Source organism: Musca autumnalis, unplaced genomic scaffold (genome assembly GCF_047663935.1).
Source record: "Musca autumnalis isolate F117 unplaced genomic scaffold, ASM4766393v1 scaffold_1, whole genome shotgun sequence".
Taxonomy (NCBI): Eukaryota; Metazoa; Arthropoda; class Insecta; order Diptera; family Muscidae; genus Musca; species Musca autumnalis.
The window spans coordinates 129936348-129954671 of NW_027411644.1; the positions used below are offsets into that span (position 1 = coordinate 129936348).

The 18324-nt window shown below is 32.5% G+C and overlaps 2 protein-coding genes across 2 annotated transcripts; both read right to left on the reverse strand.

Moving 5' to 3' along the window:
• Positions 1–8403: 8403 nt before the first annotated feature.
• LOC141390829 (uncharacterized) lies at positions 8404–9661 on the reverse strand. The gene is made up of 4 exons (XM_073963788.1): positions 9347–9661; positions 9104–9285; positions 8808–8970; positions 8404–8744 (listed from the first exon to the last, which is right to left on the reverse strand). The coding sequence occupies exons 2-4, from the start codon at positions 9176–9178 to the stop codon at positions 8635–8637; spliced, it is 348 nt and encodes a 115-aa protein (XP_073819889.1). The 5' UTR covers positions 9179–9285; positions 9347–9661; the 3' UTR covers positions 8404–8634.
• Positions 9645–12514, reverse strand: LOC141402544 (uncharacterized). The gene is made up of 4 exons (XM_073984091.1): positions 12443–12514; positions 11808–11975; positions 9937–10014; positions 9645–9883 (listed from the first exon to the last, which is right to left on the reverse strand). Exons 2-4 carry the CDS (start codon positions 11878–11880, stop codon positions 9645–9647), a joined length of 390 nt encoding a protein of 129 aa, XP_073840192.1. The 5' UTR covers positions 11881–11975; positions 12443–12514.
• Between the last annotated feature and the right edge of the window lie 5810 nt (positions 12515–18324).

The window sequence follows — 18324 nt, forward strand, 5'->3', positions numbered from 1 at the left end:
AACGACATAGACACAAATTATTGACTTTTTGAAACTTCAATGGTGTAAATATTGATTAACTCATTGTAAAAACGCCAAGGTTGCAAACAGTGACATTCAAATGTGCAATCAACAAGCAGCCATAACTTGTAATATTAAATAGCCGAAAAAATTTACATCAAATTCTGGAAAAAGTGCCGTAACAGATAACGGAGAAGTTGAAGGCTGCCCGTATCAATTTTGGAATTCATACCTCAGTAGCCGAGACCTTTTGAGTGGAAACTTCATATACAAAACACCAAATCAATCGAGTACACAACAAATTGCCGTTTTGTGAGTACATTAAACTACATCCCATGCAAAAAGAGCAACCGACTTTAAGACAAATCACACTTTTTAAAGTTACGAGTAATTAGTGTTGACTTTTAGGGTATTACTCTCGCAAACAATGCAATTATTGTTCTTGTAATATTAAAAGCTTTTTTGAAACAACTTTTCCCATTTTTTACTTCTACTATTGAAAATGGACGTCCCAAACAAATTTAGAAATATATATGATGACCTCATAGACTTCGGCGAATCTCATCTAAGCTTTAAGGAGAAGGAAAATAAACATGAATTAAAAGCACTTCATGGACATCTAGATTATATATGGTCACAGCTAAAATGGTGTTACGAAGATTGTTTGGATCTGGTATACACCGATGAAGACCTAGAGAACTTGAGAAGTACTTATCGAAACGCCTTTTCACTTTATATATCCTTTTTAATGATTTTTCAAAATAGTCTGGCTTAATCCCTTTTTTGTTGTTTTAATATTTAAAACAACAAGTTTATTAGTGGAGAAGGTTTGGCATTGTTCGCCAAGGGGTAAGGCAAGGAAGACTAGTTTCGATCCACGCCACTGGATCTCATCAGTTCCCTTTGTTTCTTGTTTGCGGATATTCTCCACCGAAGTTATTTTTCAATAACTTCTTCAACAAGGAACTTTTTTACCCAAACATCAATCGTCAGCTCGAAGTATAAACGTAAACAAAGAAACCCCTTCAATGAGAAGTTTTTCTTTGGTAACCTAACACAACTCCGACGAAAGTGTTTACGAAACAAAGCAAACCTTCTTCCACTCGTATGTGTCGTTGATTTTTCAACAAATGCACATACCCAAATGCTGTTTGGTAGCTTATATACCAACAACACACAAAACCGTGCCAGTGTTTCTCAAATAGAACATTGGTGACGTTTATTTAATTGGGATAGCTGTTACAATTTTGATTTTTCAAAATAGTCTGGCTTAATCCCTTTTGTTGTTTTAATATTTAAAACAACAAGTTTATTAGTGGAGAAGGTTTGGCATTGTTCGCCAAGGGGTAAGGCAAGGAAGACTAGTTTCGATCCACGCCACTGGATCTCATCAGTTCCCTTTGTTTCTTGTTTGCGGATATTCTCCACCGAAGTTATTTTTCAATAACTTCTTCAACAAGGAACTTTTTTACCCAAACATCAATCGTCAGCTCGAAGTATAAACGTAAACAAAGAAACCCCTTCAATGAGAAGTTTTTCTTTGGTAACCTAACACAACTCCGACGAAAGTGTTTACGAAACAAAGCAAACCTTCTTCCACTCGTATGTGTCGTTGATTTTTCAACAAATGCACATACCCAAATGCTGTTTGGTAGCTTATATACCAACAACACACAAAACCGTGCCAGTGTTTCTCAAATAGAACATTGGTGACGTTTATTTAATTGGGATAGCTGTTACAATTTTGATTTTTCAAAATAGTCTGGCTTAATCCCTTTTGTTGTTTTAATATTTAAAACAACAAGTTTATTAGTGGAGAAGGTTTGGCATTGTTCGCCAAGGGGTAAGGCAAGGAAGACTAGTTTGTAACAGCTATCCCAATTAAATAAACGTCACCAATGTTCTATCCTTTTTAATCTCTATTAATGACAGAATCGATAGGATGTCTTCTGGTCAAAACTACGATTATTCCTCAAAGAAAAATATACAGTCCACAACCCCAACTATCACAACTCCTACTAATTCGAAGCTTCTATCAGCGCAAAAATTTCAAGGTAGTTATAACGGAATATCCGACAACTTTCCAACCACGCCTCCTGTTAAAACAAACACTTTGAAATCAAAAACTTCTCGAGATAAACATAAAAATATCTCAATAGAAACCTTGAAATCGGAATCTTCAATTAAAATACATCGTACACCAACGATTGCACTTCATGATATATATCACAAAATATTAGAAAAGACCTTGCCATCCACATCTTCCAATAAGACACTAGCTCTTAACGATAGACATCAAAATTTATCAGAAGATTACTTAGTAATCCAAACTTCTAATCAAACAAAGAAGCTCAAAACGCTAACTCTCCAACATCCAAGATTATACCAAAACGCCTTGCTAATTACACCTCGTATTGAAATGTACTATTTGTCATCGGAAAATAATTCGCAATCCTTTCGCGATGACGGTAGGCCTCAAGCCACATTGGAAAGACACTTACTTTTAGGCAACACCAACTCAAATCATCCTAGAAAACCCAAATCGGAAGAGATCTTGCTATTCGCTTCTCTGGCGCAAGCTAAGTCCAACAGTCAAACATAGGGAAACCGAGCAATTATCAATTCCGGATTGTCCTCTATTTCTGGCGACCTAGAACAGCGACTTAGACTTCCAATGAGAAATCTGAAACTTATCTCAGGCCTAAATCCACAAGTGAATCAAACATCAACACAAGCTTGTTGTTTCACACTATGCTGGCGACTGCAGCCTGACATCAAATTAAACACCTGTGCTTTTACAAGGAACATGTCGTTTAATTTGCCTTGCTTACATTTTGACCACGATTATCATCCAACTCTCATGTTATCGAAACCTTGTCAACAAACCGTCGATTTCGAATCGAACATTACTGCTGTTAAACTACAACAGCAACCTAGACTTTCGACTAGAAACCTCCTACCACACATCTCAGTTGCAAATCTAGCCGTGATGGAAACGTCAACACAAACTTGTATTTTCACACTTCGCTCGCGAGTGCGAACTGACCTTGAATTATACGTTTGCGCTCCTTTTTCAAAGACCTCACGCTTTTATTCTTTGTCTTCACATCTAAAAATCAACATTTATCCAATCGAAGATGTCCTGGAAACATATTTCGCAGATTTCAATTTATCAAGCAATCGACAAGTACTTTCACTTATTGGCATTTACATCTTTCCGAAATTATTCGACCTCTCATTTCTTGTGTGCCCAACTGGATCTAAAACAATATTTGAAGTTCAATCATTAGAAAACTCTACATCCAAAAAATTCGTTGACATTTCAAACCCACAAATCCTCATCTGATTTTTCCCGTCGACATTTGATATCAGCATGGATCAAAGTAGATTATTTCAAAAGGCACAGAAATAAATACCTACATAACAATCGTAATTCCACAGTAGCAATTGACAAGCGCCCAGAATTGGAACGTACGTAATTCCAGATTTATTACTCTTCAAAAGTCTTACCTGTACACAAATTTTTACATGCACGACGAAAACGTAGAAAGCGGTTATTTACTAATAATCCTGGAAGACTCCGATTATTGCCTGCAAACAATTAACAATCGACTTAAAATTGATTTTATGGAAATAGCAGACCTTAAAAAGGACATAATCAAAGACATTCGACTTCTCCATTACATTTCCTGGGCCCAGCCCCATCAACATACATTTGCAAAGAGAAATCATCAAGCAAAACCAACCACATAAATGGGAATATAACGACATCAACCAACAAAACATCTATCAAAAATGCAGCAGATATAAAATCACAATTAACATTCCTAAAATTAGAACAATTAATCCTTCTTATTCTTTGCAGACTGATTAAATCCTGCGTGCCTCATAGTTACACATTTACTGGTTTTCAACGCCATCAGAACTAAACGATCTATTTCCGGAAACATAAATAAAGCCTAAAAATTGCAACTATAAATCCTCAAGAATTTGGCAGCCAAGGTCGAAAGAAACCTTAATCCATCTCAACAACGGCATAACAAAACTTCGTCATTTCAATTATGTCACTCACTGCTGCCATAATGCTTTCCACTAGAGCCCAAATAAACATCTCAATTTGTAATTAAACGAGATTCAACATTGGCAGCTATTGAAAGACATCGAAATCGCTGATTTATTCCTCTCTAAATTCCAAAAGCAACAACCTACAAAAAGTACAATGAATTGAAGATAAAACTAATCAACCAGCCGACCTCTATTTGATTGTCAACAAATGAAAATCAGTATGGACTTCTACGAAGGCTTCATCATCAAATCAAAAACACTGGAGTCCATCACGGGGAGGCCGGTATGTTTAATGATCATCGTCATTAAACCATTAATTTATATTGTATTTTTATGCCACATTTTCAAATTACTTTGAAATTAGATCTTAAAAAATTTAATCCTAGTTTAACGTAAAAACGTAATGGAGAGACCTATATGTAGTCATTTCATATTTAGACATTCTTTTTCAATGTCATATTTATATCTTCAACGACCTCTCTCATTGTATTCCATTTCTTATGTACTCTATTTCTTTGCTTTAATGAATCCAATCAACGAGAAATCAGCAACAACAACAATACTCAACTCTCCAAAGTAAATAACGGACCTAGTGTTTTTTGTTGCAAATTCTTTTTCAGTGGCGCTAACATCTTTCTCATCATCGATGCATTTGAGTAGTTAGCAAAATACCATCATTACGATCACAACGCATCGTAGACCTTGAGAAAAGAAAAATAACAACAATAAGAACAGGAGGCAAATTAGAATAACAAAACTTCAACGTATAAACAGACCTACAATATTATTAGTGTACATACATAACATAATGTTTACAACATAAATTTGAACTTAAAGAAATTTGCTTTAGTAAAATTAAAAACGAATAATAAGTTATGAACAAAAACAAATTAGAATTAAATACTGCAAATAAATATTAAAATAAAATACATGAAATAAACTGAATTGTTAAAATAGAAAATTACACATAAAATCTTTCTTTTGAACAAAGAGGAAAACTAAAAAGGGTAAAATAAAGACGTAAAAAATATAAACAAAATAAAAACAAATAAACCCCAGCCTAAACAATTGCCTTTTATCTAACTTTATTTTCACATTATTTGTTGTACTTATTTTTACATTAATTCATAGTGCTCACCCAGTGGTTAGCTCTCATATGATTATAGTTTACAATTGTGCTAGTTGTTTTTATATGCATATTATTATTTGTATCTTCTTTCTTGGGTGTGTTTGGATTCTGGATTTTTAGTTTTGCCATTCAGTTCTTCATGTATTCGCTTACTAGTTACATATTGTGGTGCACCACGAATTTTTCGCAGTGCTTTCGATTGAAATTGTTGTTGTAGTTGGATTGTTGTGTTCGAGGGAGTTCCCCAGAACTGAATGCCATAAGGCCAGAAAGGCTTTAAGATGCATTTTTATTGTAGTAACTTATTTTTAAAAGTAATTTCGTATGCTATCCCATAAGGAAATTCATTTTATTAACGTGGATATCGAGCGATTTTCTTTTCGTTTTTATGCTTATGTCACTGCAGCTTTTTGTCTAGATACATACCAAGATATTTCACTTCATTGGCCTGAGGAAGTTTGATCTGGTTCATATATACCGGTGGACAGGTTCCGTATTTAAGTGTAAATGTTACATTTCAATTGCTGCTAAGACGGCTGTGTCATCTGCAAAAGTCCCAATGACTGTCGTATCTGATTTAGGAAGATCTGACGTGTATAGGATATACAGAATTGGACCCAAATAACTTACCTGGGGCACTCCTGCTCTTATGCATTTTAAGTTGCTCATTTCGTAAGTCTCGCACACATAGGAATACCTATTTTGTATGTACGATCTTATAAACAAGTAATAATTGATTGGAAGAAGCTCTTTGACTTTGTAAAGTAAAACTTCGTGCCATACTTTATCAAATGCTTGAGAAATATCTGGAAATGCAGAAGTACAATATTGTTTTGTTTCATGTGCAGTATTTATTGTTTCAACAAATCGTAAATCTGCTCGATTGTTCCATGCTTTTTCCTGAAACAAAACTGCTGAGATGTTTTGTCTCGATGATAGGCATCAATCTTATAAGGAAAGGCGTGGTAGACTGATTGGTCGATACGATAATTGTTCCACAACATCCCATAGGGACAAGGGAGACCATAGGGACAAGGGAGAGGTTTTGCTGTTGCGTTTCAGAGGTTTGCTTATGTTTTTGCACTGAACTTCTAGCAATATTTGTATATGAAACGTCATCTAGGCGGTGTGTTGAGGCAGAAGGAATTGGTACGGGTTCTGTCGGCATATTTTCTCTGTTTTTTCTAAGGGACGGATAGTGGTGTGTGTAAATCTGTTTATAAACAGCCGTGGTGGTTCGAATTTTATAACGACACCCTTCAGTCTGGTAATGGAGCATATTAATTAGTTTCACTGCAAACAGAGAAAGTTGTTTTTTGGTAAAACGACTTTTAATATTCCTGATTTTAGTAACAAAGACATAAATACAACAAGATAAGACATTTTTTTTGCTATCATTCTTCAGTGAATGGCATGTGAATTTAACATAATGTTATATTACGATATGGTGATATAACATTTTTTTCTTTTATACATTTTTACGTATTTAACCGAATTTACCGATCCAATTGACATAGAATTATTCTTGAATAGATCCTTGAATTCATAAATTTCGTTTCTGATACCATTACATGAAATGTTCCTCCTTGGTTGCGATTTTGACTGCAACATGTTAAGGGTAATGTTTCTATACAAAGTTTCGTAAACATTTTTTTGTTGCATGCATTTTGTCTAGTCTTAGTTGTATTTATGTCTTTGTTAGTAACTTCGTGACCATGGGTTAAAAGCTCGTCTTTGATATCTTAAATGTTTATTGTAGAATGCATGTTACGCAGTAATACTTTGAAACCTCTTTCAGATTTGGACTTCTATGTGTAGAATTCAGTTTTTCTTTTTTCCAGTTCTGTTGCGATCTGTTCGTATGTTTCATCGGTTTTGGGGAAAAATACTACTGAAAGAAAAAGCTACGTAACATGAATGAAATTCTACGTTATTTCAATGAAATTTGTCATTGATTTTGAGCCAACGTAGAGCTTCATTGTAGTGAATTTTAAAATGCCCAATATGAACTTAATTTTAAAATCAATTTATTTCATTTGAATTATTTCTTTCGTGTGTAATATTAAAATAATACAAATGAAATAAATTGATTTTAAAATTAAATTCCTATTGGGCATTTTAAAATTCACTACATCCCAATTCAAATTATTACATTTGTAATTGAAACCAAATTTTTATATATATCATTAAAATTAAATGTAATGTTTGTATAAGGGAATAGCATGTATTACAAATAGGAAAATTCGAATAATCATCATCAAGTATAATTTGAATTTAAATTAAATAAACTAATAAAATACAATGCTTTACAAATCAATAGTTGTAAAAACAAGTTACTTAAATAATTTGATTTAGTAATGAAATAATTGGAATGAAATTGAATTTCATATCACTTATGACATGTGAAATAATGTCTTACCAACGAATTGAATGGCAAATAAGATAATAGGAATTTAAAATTCAATAAATTACATTTTAAATTAATGTAAATTATTATAAATATAATGATTTTAATGTTTGATTCATGTTATTATACTTTTTAATTATTCCAATTTTCCTATTCGTAATTCATTATTAATAAATTTCAAAGATTTATATTATAAAAAATTATTTTTATAATTACAAATGTAATAATTTTAATTAAAAGTGGGATGTAGTGAATTTTAAAATGCCCAATAGGAATTTAATTTTAAAGTTTAGTTTAATTTATTTCATTTGTATTGTTTTGATATTACAACGAATTAAATAATACAAATGATATAAATTGATTTTAAAATTAAATTCCTATTGGGCATTTTAAAATTCACTACATCCCACTTGTAATTAAAATTATTACATTTGTAATTATAAACATAATTTTTTATAATATAAAACTTTGAAATTAAATGTAATGTTTGACTGTAGGAGTAGTGTGAATTACAAATAGGAAAACTAGAATAATTATATGGTATAATTTGAATTTGAATTAAATAAACTTATTACGAAATGTAAGGCTTTACAAGTCAATAATTGTAATGTAGCAATGAAATAATGTTAATAGAAAATAATTTTATGATTGTCATTCATATTATTACTAATAATTCTTATTAATAATACAAATAATTTTTACATTTTAATATACAAACTTTAGCATTTTTTTGCTTTTCTGTTTCATTTCATACATAAACATTTCTATAAACTGCCAAAACAGTGAACAAGGCAGTGGATACTCAACATTAAATATATGGAACGATTTAAAACATATATCAAAAGCTCTTTTAAAATTATTTATGGGCATTAAATGTCCATCCAAGTATATAAAAAAATTTTCTACATCTATAGTCTTTTGGTTCCCCAAACCTAAAATAAACGGCTGTATCGGTTCGTTGCGCTTTGCCAAAAATTCAATGTGCGTATTCAAAGACTTTCATTTATATATATGAACGATTCTTGCGAATCCTTTATTGTGTACTGGCCATACTCCTTTTTCCGCAATTATTTGTACTCATGCACTTTTTGGTGGTATACAAGTATCCGTGCAGACACCACAAGAGTTTTAGGGCATTGATATCTAGAACGAAATTAAGGGCATATCAAATAACTGCTAGATTCAAAATTTTTCCAAATATACTACCTTTTTCACATCCATCCGCGATCACACAGTCCAAAACGTCTTTCATATATGGATCACGGAATTTAACGTTGTCCTTGATGTAATTTAATATTTTGTTTAATTTCTCATCCCAATCCAGTAAAGATGAACCGTGCTTATTCATAATGTTAAAATCAATGTCGATCTGGAAAATAAAGTAAAAAAATGTATCAGAAAATGACAAACATATTATATAAAAGGCTATATATTATTTGGAATTTCTGAGGGGGCGGGGTACCTCCCTAGGCCCTATCTTTAAAATTACAAAATGTACTTACCAATTGACATCCAGTTGGTCCTTTATATTGCGGCCACTTTTTGAAAATATCCACGATGTTCTTTCCTCCATCCATGAATTGCTTTATTCTATAATTGGAGGAAGCCCTCCACGCATTGTTGAATTCTTCTGGCGTCAAATTGTCGTATTTAATGCTATTAATATATGCCAGCACGGTGTCGTCTGCAAATATAAATAGAATGGTATTAGAATAACGAAATATTGACTATTTTATTAAATGTACCTTTATCTTCAGCCTTTGAAGTTACAGCTTCTTGTACTTTTACGGATGAACTGTTTTTTATTATGGTATTTGATATATATTTTTCCACGTCTGTCGGTACGATAATATTCAGTTTTTTCTGTAGGAAACAAGTTTATTATTTCTTTCTCCAGTTTATAACTTGTTTGTGGGGTCATTTCCAAGTTTTTTACATTAAAATATTGAACTATCATATCAATTATAATAGATCGTTCTTTTTCTGATATTTTTTGTATCTTTTGATAATTTTCTATAATTGTGGTACCGCCTGCATGGTTCTTTAATATCTCGAGTACATTGGCTTCCAGATTTTCTGGACTATCTGATGATTTTTTGGAGAAATTGTACTCTGTGAAAACGATAAAGATTTGAATGGAGGCATTGGAGATTCAAAATCACCTCTCCACTTCATATAATGGTGTTTGAAAATGACTCGATCACCAAACTTCATTTTTGGCAGCAACTCGTACAAGTCTTCATGACCAATTAATGTTAAAACTGTCGTGTCAATATTTTGGTCTATTAGAAAAAATATTATTACAAAATGTTTAATCATAAAATTATACAATTACCTTTGAAAAAATCTGAGAGATGTAGTAAGTTCCATGATTTTAAAATTTCTTCGATGGAACAATTTGTTGCTGGTACATCTATAACAAATTAAAATATGTAGTAGTATGTAGTTAGCATGTTTCTTTTATTCGAAGCATAAATTTTGCTCGAGCTGTTTTTAAAAGTGTTATTGGAGGCCCTACTAAGGACTCCGGAGTACATCAAAGCCGCCCATATCGGTGGGATCAATTTGAAAAGCTGTATAATGTTTTAAGTATTTAATGTTATTAATTCTTTGGACAAAGAATGCTTCAGAGTCCTTAAATACAATAATATTTATGATTTTAAATAATTCATAATCCACTTTTCTACATGCTACAAAAAAATCAGTTTTGTATAAAATGTTTTTATATAATATTTTGTCGTATAAAGTAAATGAATCTTTTGATATATTCATTTTCGAAGCAATAAAATCGCCGAAATTAGTTTTGGACATATCCTTTCTAAAGCTTTGAATTGCTGGACACTCAGTTTCCGAAAGCAAATAATTTGCAAAATAAAGCTGGTATTTTTTCGCTATAGATATGCTAATATTCCGTCTGGAAGTAGTTGCATGGGTATAGAGTTTGAAAATGCGATGTTTTGCTTCATAGTGAAAGCTCCAAAATTTACGAACTGGTCCGCATGCAGCCATTACTTCAGGGTAATGAGTTAGAATATGAAATTTAGGTTTTAGGGCATCTTTAAAGAGACGCATATACATGATGTTGTGTTGCTCAATATTAATTTTAAACGCTTCTATGGAGAAATCACATACTTCGAAAAGTAATATTGAATCTACTATAATAACAAGTTTTAGAATCAATTGCCAAACTTCGTCGTCTTCAGGAACTAAATCACCAACCATTATAGGGAAGTATATGACAAATGTTAACATTTCACGGGCGGAAATTCGTAATCGATTTCTTTTCAAGTGATTTATGGATATATCTTGAAAAATATTTCCTTTTTCCAGTTCACCATATTCAAACTTTTTTTTCTATTGTTCAAAGTCTTCAATGTAAAGTATTTTTTTTTTTTCAGTTATGAAATACAAAATTGATTTGCACATGTCGTAATTGCAAATACGTTCAAGAACATCGTGCATAGCATCAACGCTTAAATTATCGATTACGTGGAATGAAGGTATTCGATTGAACAAACATTTCTGTACAATACCAGTTTCTTTAGGATTTTCTTGGAGAAGGTGTTCATTGTAATTATCCTTTGTACGACGCAATAGAGGCAAATCTGTCGGTGAAGTTTCACTTAAAGTTTTAGTTATTGTGCAAAAGCGACAAAAGGTTCCATTGAATGACTTATTATAGCCCATCAAACTATTTAACCCAAGATTATCGCCCAAAATTAGAACCGGAATGAAGTGAGGGTGATAATTTTTACCATTAGATAAAACAATTTCCAAGCCATTAACTTCTAATGAGATCATTTGATCAATAATTGGGGCTAAGCACGCCTTTTTTTGTCTTAAGGTCTTCAGATTTTATTGCTGAGATCAAGGAAATATTTTGCTGCTGTGTATCGTTTGCAATGCATGGAAAGGAGTAGTAGAAATTACAAACCAGATTTGAAGAGTGAGAACCCAGAGGGTTATTAACTTCGAGGTCAACAGAGTGTATAAAATATGGTATAAGCAGTTTATTTGGATATGTTTCCATCTTCTTTTTCCATAAATCACCTTGAGTTATATTGGTTAAAGTTTTAAGGTGCTGCCCGTTTTTCATAAAATTTATCATTTTTAAAAGCGTGTCATTTTTTTCTAAAAATTTCCTAAATGCAAATGCCATGGGAACATACCCTATTTTTGTTGTTATTGGAGCTACTACCAACTTACCTTTGGTATAAGTTAATTTTTGGGAAGTTTCCACAACATCCTCATTAATTTCAGCAAAAAGATCGGCTTCCATTAGCTTTCTTTTTAAGCTATGCTCTGTTTTTATTGTTTTAAATATTTGTTTACACTCTTCAGCAAACTTGTGGAATTTATGCGACTGCTCCAGATCTAAATTTTTAGAAAGAGAACAAAATGCGTCAATTATTGGAGAAACAATCATATTTATAATATTCTCATTTACACGTTCAACGTCTTTTCTTGTATAATTAAAATTTGAATGCAATGCGGTTTGAAATTCCAAGCAATTTTTTAAGATAGTTTTTAAGCTATCTTGGTCGCCACAATATTCATTTTCATAAGTAATATCATCTTGCGTTGAGACGTTGACCGATTCAATTTCACAATTACTTTCTAAATTGCTTGGAATTTCCGCACTGGGTTCACTACCATTAATATATCGGGTTTCAGCATGTTTTTTTCTAACGTGCCTTTTGTATGACGATGAGGTATTATACACACTGTCACAACACAAATAATTGTCATGTGTTTTCATAAAATGATATTCTTTTAAATGCTTAAACAGATCATCATTTTCTGCGAAATGTTTCCAACAAATAAAGCACTTCATTACTTACTATTTTATTATGTTATTCACAAAACACTTCTTATTTTACCGATTTAATTTTCACACGTCTGTTCGCTTCGATTAGGAAATAACAACTGAGATCGAACGAAGAATGTTATCTTGTACACAACAGAAAGGCAAACGAAGAGTAGTAAGTTTTGTTAATTTTGGCGATTGCAAAAATGCTCCCGCGAAAAAGAAAAAACAATTAGAAAAAATTTATGCTTGTACATGTCTTTCCCTGAACACAGGCCGCAAATAAACACATACATATGTATGTACATGTGTATTTATGTTTTTTCTGTAATGTTTTGCAATTAAAAACTGCGAATGGAAGAATGCGTTTAACAAAATTAAGGGCGGGGGACGTAAAGTGTGTTTTTCAGTACGATTTTTTGGCAGCGTCATTTCAAATGTTTTGTAGCAAATATGTACCTCTGAAGAGGTAACGGCTGAAAGAGGCCAAGGAAGAGTAGATAGGAGAGAACGACAACAAGTTTTACACCCAAAAGTTACATGTGTTGGAAGAAACAATGTTTCTCGTATTTTTTCTAGAATGTATATTCTAGTATAATGTCTATTCTAGTGTAATCTTTTGTTTTGTTTCATGAAGAATTAGAGATTAAACTTTTTTTGACTGTAGGAATAATCGCTACTTAAAAAAAATTAGAAAAAAATATTATTTAATAGAACAGGATTTTTTTTTTGATGAGTGTGTTTCGTTTTTAGCTACGCACATTTTTTTTCGCATTTTTGTGTGCAGCTGAGAACAAAATATGTGAATGGTTGGTTGTTGATAAATGGTAGGGGCAGGTAAAGTGTGTGTTTTCGGTAGCTAGCTTCGTTTTTTTGTGGTCAGTGGGAGAGTATTCTGTTTTGTTGATATTGCTGATTGCAAATAATACTCCCGCGAAAAAAAATGAACCATTAGAAAAAATATGTATGGTTATGTATGTATGTCTTTCCGTGAACGCATGTGACACATACATACATTTGTGCATTTGTGTATTTATGTTGTTTTTGTAATTTGAAGTCGGGAGGGGGGGTGTACAGTCTGTTTTCTTTTGTAACAAATGTGCACCTCTGAAGAGGTAACGGCTGAAAAAGGCAAAGGAGAGTAATAAGTTTTGTGAATTTTGGCGATTGCAAATAAAGCTCCCGCGAAAAAGAAAGAACGGTTAGAAGTTGTTTAAGTTGTTTTTGTAAATTTGTAAATAATGTGGGCATGAAAAGAATGTGCGTTGTTGTTTGGTGTCACGTAGGCTTTTTGCGAGCACAGAGGGGAAGAAATTGTAATATTATTGAATATTACAATCACTTATCGTAGAATTTATATAATGTTTTAGATATTCTCCTAACAAAGATGATTTCTTTCTGCCAACACGAAAGCAGGAGAAATTGTAAAAACGTTTATCTTCGGTTCTTCTTGACCAAGGCATATTGGCATCATTCCGTACTGCGAAATTTCTAAAATATTTTCGCAAAATTTTAGTAAACATAAAATTCATTACAATTTTTTAAGGTTAAATTATTAATTTACAAAATTAAATCACCTGTATGATTGTGCCATTTTCTTGACTATAGTTGGTCAACAGTTAGAAAAATAAGCATTTTTGTGGACAGATAAGAATAAAACATATTTTTTAGGACACATTAGTTACGTTTTCAAAGTTAAATACGGGTGTCACAGTGGCGATATGGTTAGCATCCAAACTTTTCGCAATCAACGCCTAGTCCGAGTCACAGAAAAGAAACCATTTACATAATAATATTTTTCAATGGGGGAATAATTAAATTTCTTAACAGTTTATTGTTTTCTTAAGTCTTATTAAAAATGTAACGTTTCATTCATTTCATGAAATTGTTTCATTAAATTGTAGCACGAATTTTAATATAACAATTATCACAATTTTCCATCACATTTCATATGCTTTGGTTGCGTACTAGTTTGCAATACATATCACTATTACGTGTCATGGAAATTTTTATATATTTTACTGCCAGGACGATCGTCGAATCCGTCCAAAAGTACATGTCATGTTGCGGCAGTAAAGGATTTGGTATAATTGAAGATGCTAATTTGGCCAGAAAGACAGCTCCGCAAAGTTCCAAACGAGGTAGGAAGATTTTCTTTACGGGAGCAACGCGGGTTTTTGCAACGAGGATGTTGGTATGTATGATGTCGGCTTCTTCGAGTCGAATAAATATGTTCGCAGCATACGCTTTCTCCGAAGAAACACAGAATCCGTGAATGTTGATCTTGCATGACGGAGTATATTGTACCCAACATGTGATTCTCTGGTGTTGAATGTCTGGACAATTTCTGAGAATATTTTCCGAAGCAAGTGATGTTACAGGTCTAAGTCCATCATGCCCTTATCGAACCATATCTGCTGAAAATAAGTTTGGCAACAACGTTAAAAAAAACCGCGCTTTTAAGAGAGAACTTCCATTTTTGTAAAATACGAGTGTTGCGTAATATCAGTTTCAGTTTTTGAAAGTACATATTGAGACCACTAACACCCTAGTAGGGTTTTGTCCTGTCAGATCCAGTTCGGATTTTATAAACTCATCTAAACGGGGCTAAAACTACAGTTTCTCGCATTTATCAGGTCTTTCTTCTCAGAAACGAATAGAAAATTGGCCTCGCAGTCTTTGGCAATATTGTAGCCCTTATGAAGAGACCACATAAGAAAAACTCTATCTATGGCGTCAAAATGAATAAAATATAGAAAATTTTACATAATTGATGAAATGAACCAAGTAACCTTTAGCAATAATCTTCCAAATAATGTTCTCAGCAATTCTTTAGAACATTCTGAAACTCTAAAATGTTTACTTCATGTTGTTTCAGCGGGATTTTGCTTCATATATTTTACAACTCGTATTTCAAACACAGTTCACACCAACAGTTTATTCTCGCATTTCGGATTTCACCACATTATTGACATATTTATTAAATCGTCGTTGAAAAATATACTCAAAATGATAGAGTAATTTTACAGCAATGGCATGTTCTGAAGAGTTGTGTATTACATTCCAGCGAATATTTTTCAAAAGAAAATATTAAGAAAAAATCAACGGTTTTGGAGATATGGTGCTAAATATATACAAATTATGGAAGTTTTCGATATTTTATACAATTTTAGGCGATTTAATAAAGAGCTTCCTCAAGAGTGTAGTTTTTTGAGTTCATTATTCCTCCAAATATTTTATTCTTGCCCTTTTGTACAAATTTGCTTAAGAGGTCATATGAAGATTCACATAGGTTTTCAGAGATATAGCCTAGCCTTGCTTTAAAAAGTCAATGTTTAAAAATTTTTAGATGGGGCCATAAAATCCAAGCTGGATCTGACATAACAAAACCCAACTAGGGGTTTTGTCGTTTGGGTCTGTACTTTCAAAAATTCCTGTGAACAGTCGTCCGATAAATGTCAATGCGCTATTTAGTTGAATTCTTGAAGTTACTGCCAAAACATCATCCACATGCATGTTATTTCTTAATGCCTGAAAAGCAAAGACATAAATACAACAAGATAAGACATTTCTTTTGCTATCATTCTTCAGTGAATGTTTTTTGAATTTAACATAATGTTATGTTACGATATGGTGATATAACATTTTTTTCTTTTATACATTTTTACGTATTTAACCGAATTTACCGATCCAATTGACATGGAATTATTCTTGAATAGATCCTTGAATATATAAATTTCGTTTCTGATACCATTACATGAAATGTTCCTCCTTGGTTGCGATTTTGAATTAACTACAACCTGTTAAGGGTAATGTTTCTATACAAAGTATCGTAAACATTTTTTTGTTGCATGCATTTTGTCAGGTCTTTATTACTTTATGTCTTTGTGAAAAGCCAAAAGGTATGTAGTATTTATTTCGGTGGGCCCATTAGAACAAATACGAAATTTTTGAAGAAGAATGTTAAAGAATTGTATAAAAAAAGTTTCACTTCCTCCTTCCAAATTTTTCTTATGTGCGACAAGTCCAAGTACTCTAAAATAGTCGATGAATCTGATCCATTGTTTCATGTTTTTTCCTGAAACAAAACTGAAGAGATTTTTTGTCTCGATGATAGGCATCAATCTTTTAAGAAAAGGGTTTCTCGAACTTTCGAGAAGACAGGTAGTAGAATGATTTGTCGATACGATTTTACCTCTTCTGCAGGCTTGCCAGGGTTTTGGATTACTGAGATTTGAGCAACTTTCCACTGCGGAGGAATAAAGTTTCGTGTTAGGCAAGCACTAAAGATATACGTGATTAAATTTATACCTTCTTGAGGAAGCTCTTTGAGTATTTTTGGGGTAATCAAATCATACCAAGGGTTTAAGGACGATATTGCTTGCTTAATTTCAGCTTTAGAAATTTTTTTGATTGGCACATCTAGTTGGTGGGTTTCATTCACATAGCTCTGAATACCAGATGGAGTTTCTTCATTAATATTATGCATAAATACGTCATATATGTATTCGTTTCTCTCTCAAACTCTATGTAGGACATCAAAATAAATAAAATATATAAAATTTTACATAATTGCTGAAATGTAAAAGTAGCAGCTAAACTATTGGGAGTTGAACCAAGTAACCTTTAGCAATAATATTCCAAATAATGTTCTCAGCAATTCTGTACAACATTCTGAAACCCTAAATTGTTTACTTCACGCTGTTTCAGCGGTATTTTGCATTTCAAACACAGTTCACACCAACAGTTTATTCTTAAATTTCGGATTTCACCACATTATTGACATATTTATTAAATCGTCGTTGAAAAATATACTCAAAACAACGTGATAGAGTCATTTTACAGCAATGACATGTTCTGAAGAGGGGCTGGATTCTGGTTCTATGAAAATTTGAAATGAAAAATATTTCCTTTATATATTTTTTTTCATTTGACAGTTCTCTCCTTTATAAAAGTTTTTATATCACATTCTCATAGAAACGGAATTGAGCCCCAGTTGTGTATTCCAAAAGAAAATATTAAGAAAAAATTAACGGTTTTGTAGATATGGTGCGAAATGTATACAAATTATGGAAATTTTCGATATTTTATAAAATTTAAGGCGATAAGTGTAGTTTTTTGAGTTCATTATTACTTCAAATATTTTATTCTTGCCCTTAACTACAAATTTGCTTCAGAGGTCAGGTGAATATTCACATAGATTTCAGTGATATAGCATGAATTGCTGTAAAAAGTCAACATTTAACCATTTTTAGATGGGGCACAGTGTATTATTCCACTTTACGCCCAATGTCTTTGTTACAATATTTTGTGATAGCTGTAAACAGTCGTCCGATAAAAGTTCTGAGGCGTTGGTTATGATGGGATTATCTGAGGCCCACTTTCTTTGTTCAAATCCCGCTGAGTTCATTGCGCTATTTAGTTGAATTCTTAAAGTCACTGCCAAAACATGATCCACATGCATGTTATTTCTTAATGCCTGAAAAGCCAAAAGGTATGTGGTATTTATTTCGGTGGGGTCCATTAGAACAAATACGAAATGTTTGAAGAAGAATGTTAAAGAGTTGTATGAAATAGTTTCACTTCCGCCTTCGAAATTTTCCTTATGTGCGCCAAGTCCAAGTAATCCAAAATAGTTTTGTCGTATAAATCCTGGACCTCTGCTTTTGAACTAAGTATGTTCTCCATGCGAATATATTGTGTCATTGCTATGTTCCTAGAATGTCCAATGTTTTCTTAGTTTTTGAAGGGTAGATTAACCTTATATCTCCCGGAGGCTGTCCTAGATGTGGTTGATTTGCAGAGGTTTTCACAAAAAATATCACCTTTAGAGCGCAGATTCTCAATTGGCGTTTCCTCCATTTCCCAAAATTAAGAGATTATCTACATCACCGGCGTTGAAGAGTGAGTCATGTC

What these genes read in the sequence shown, in the direction of transcription:
- LOC141390829 (XM_073963788.1), bottom strand. Translation starts at nt 9,178, where the DNA reads ATGGATGGAGGAAAGAACATCGTGGATATTTTCAAAAAGTGGCCGCAA. An exon ending in GACCAACTGGATGTCAATTG is followed by an intron (nt 8,971 to 9,103) that starts GTAAGTACATTT and finishes TTTATTTTCCAG; the next exon opens with ATCGACATTGATTTTAACAT. An exon ending in CGCGGATGGATGTGAAAAAG is followed by an intron (nt 8,745 to 8,807) that starts GTAGTATATTTG and finishes ATTTCGTTCTAG; the next exon opens with ATATCAATGCCCTAAAACTC.
- LOC141402544 (XM_073984091.1), bottom strand. Translation starts at nt 11,880, where the DNA reads ATGGAAGCCGATCTTTTTGCTGAAATTAATGAGGATGTTGTGGAAACT. An exon ending in AAAATTAACTTATACCAAAG is followed by an intron (nt 10,015 to 11,807) that starts GTAAGTTGGTAG and finishes AATTTGTTATAG; the next exon opens with ATGTACCAGCAACAAATTGT. An exon ending in TCTCTCAGATTTTTTCAAAG is followed by an intron (nt 9,884 to 9,936) that starts GTAATTGTATAA and finishes TTTTTCTAATAG; the next exon opens with ACCAAAATATTGACACGACA.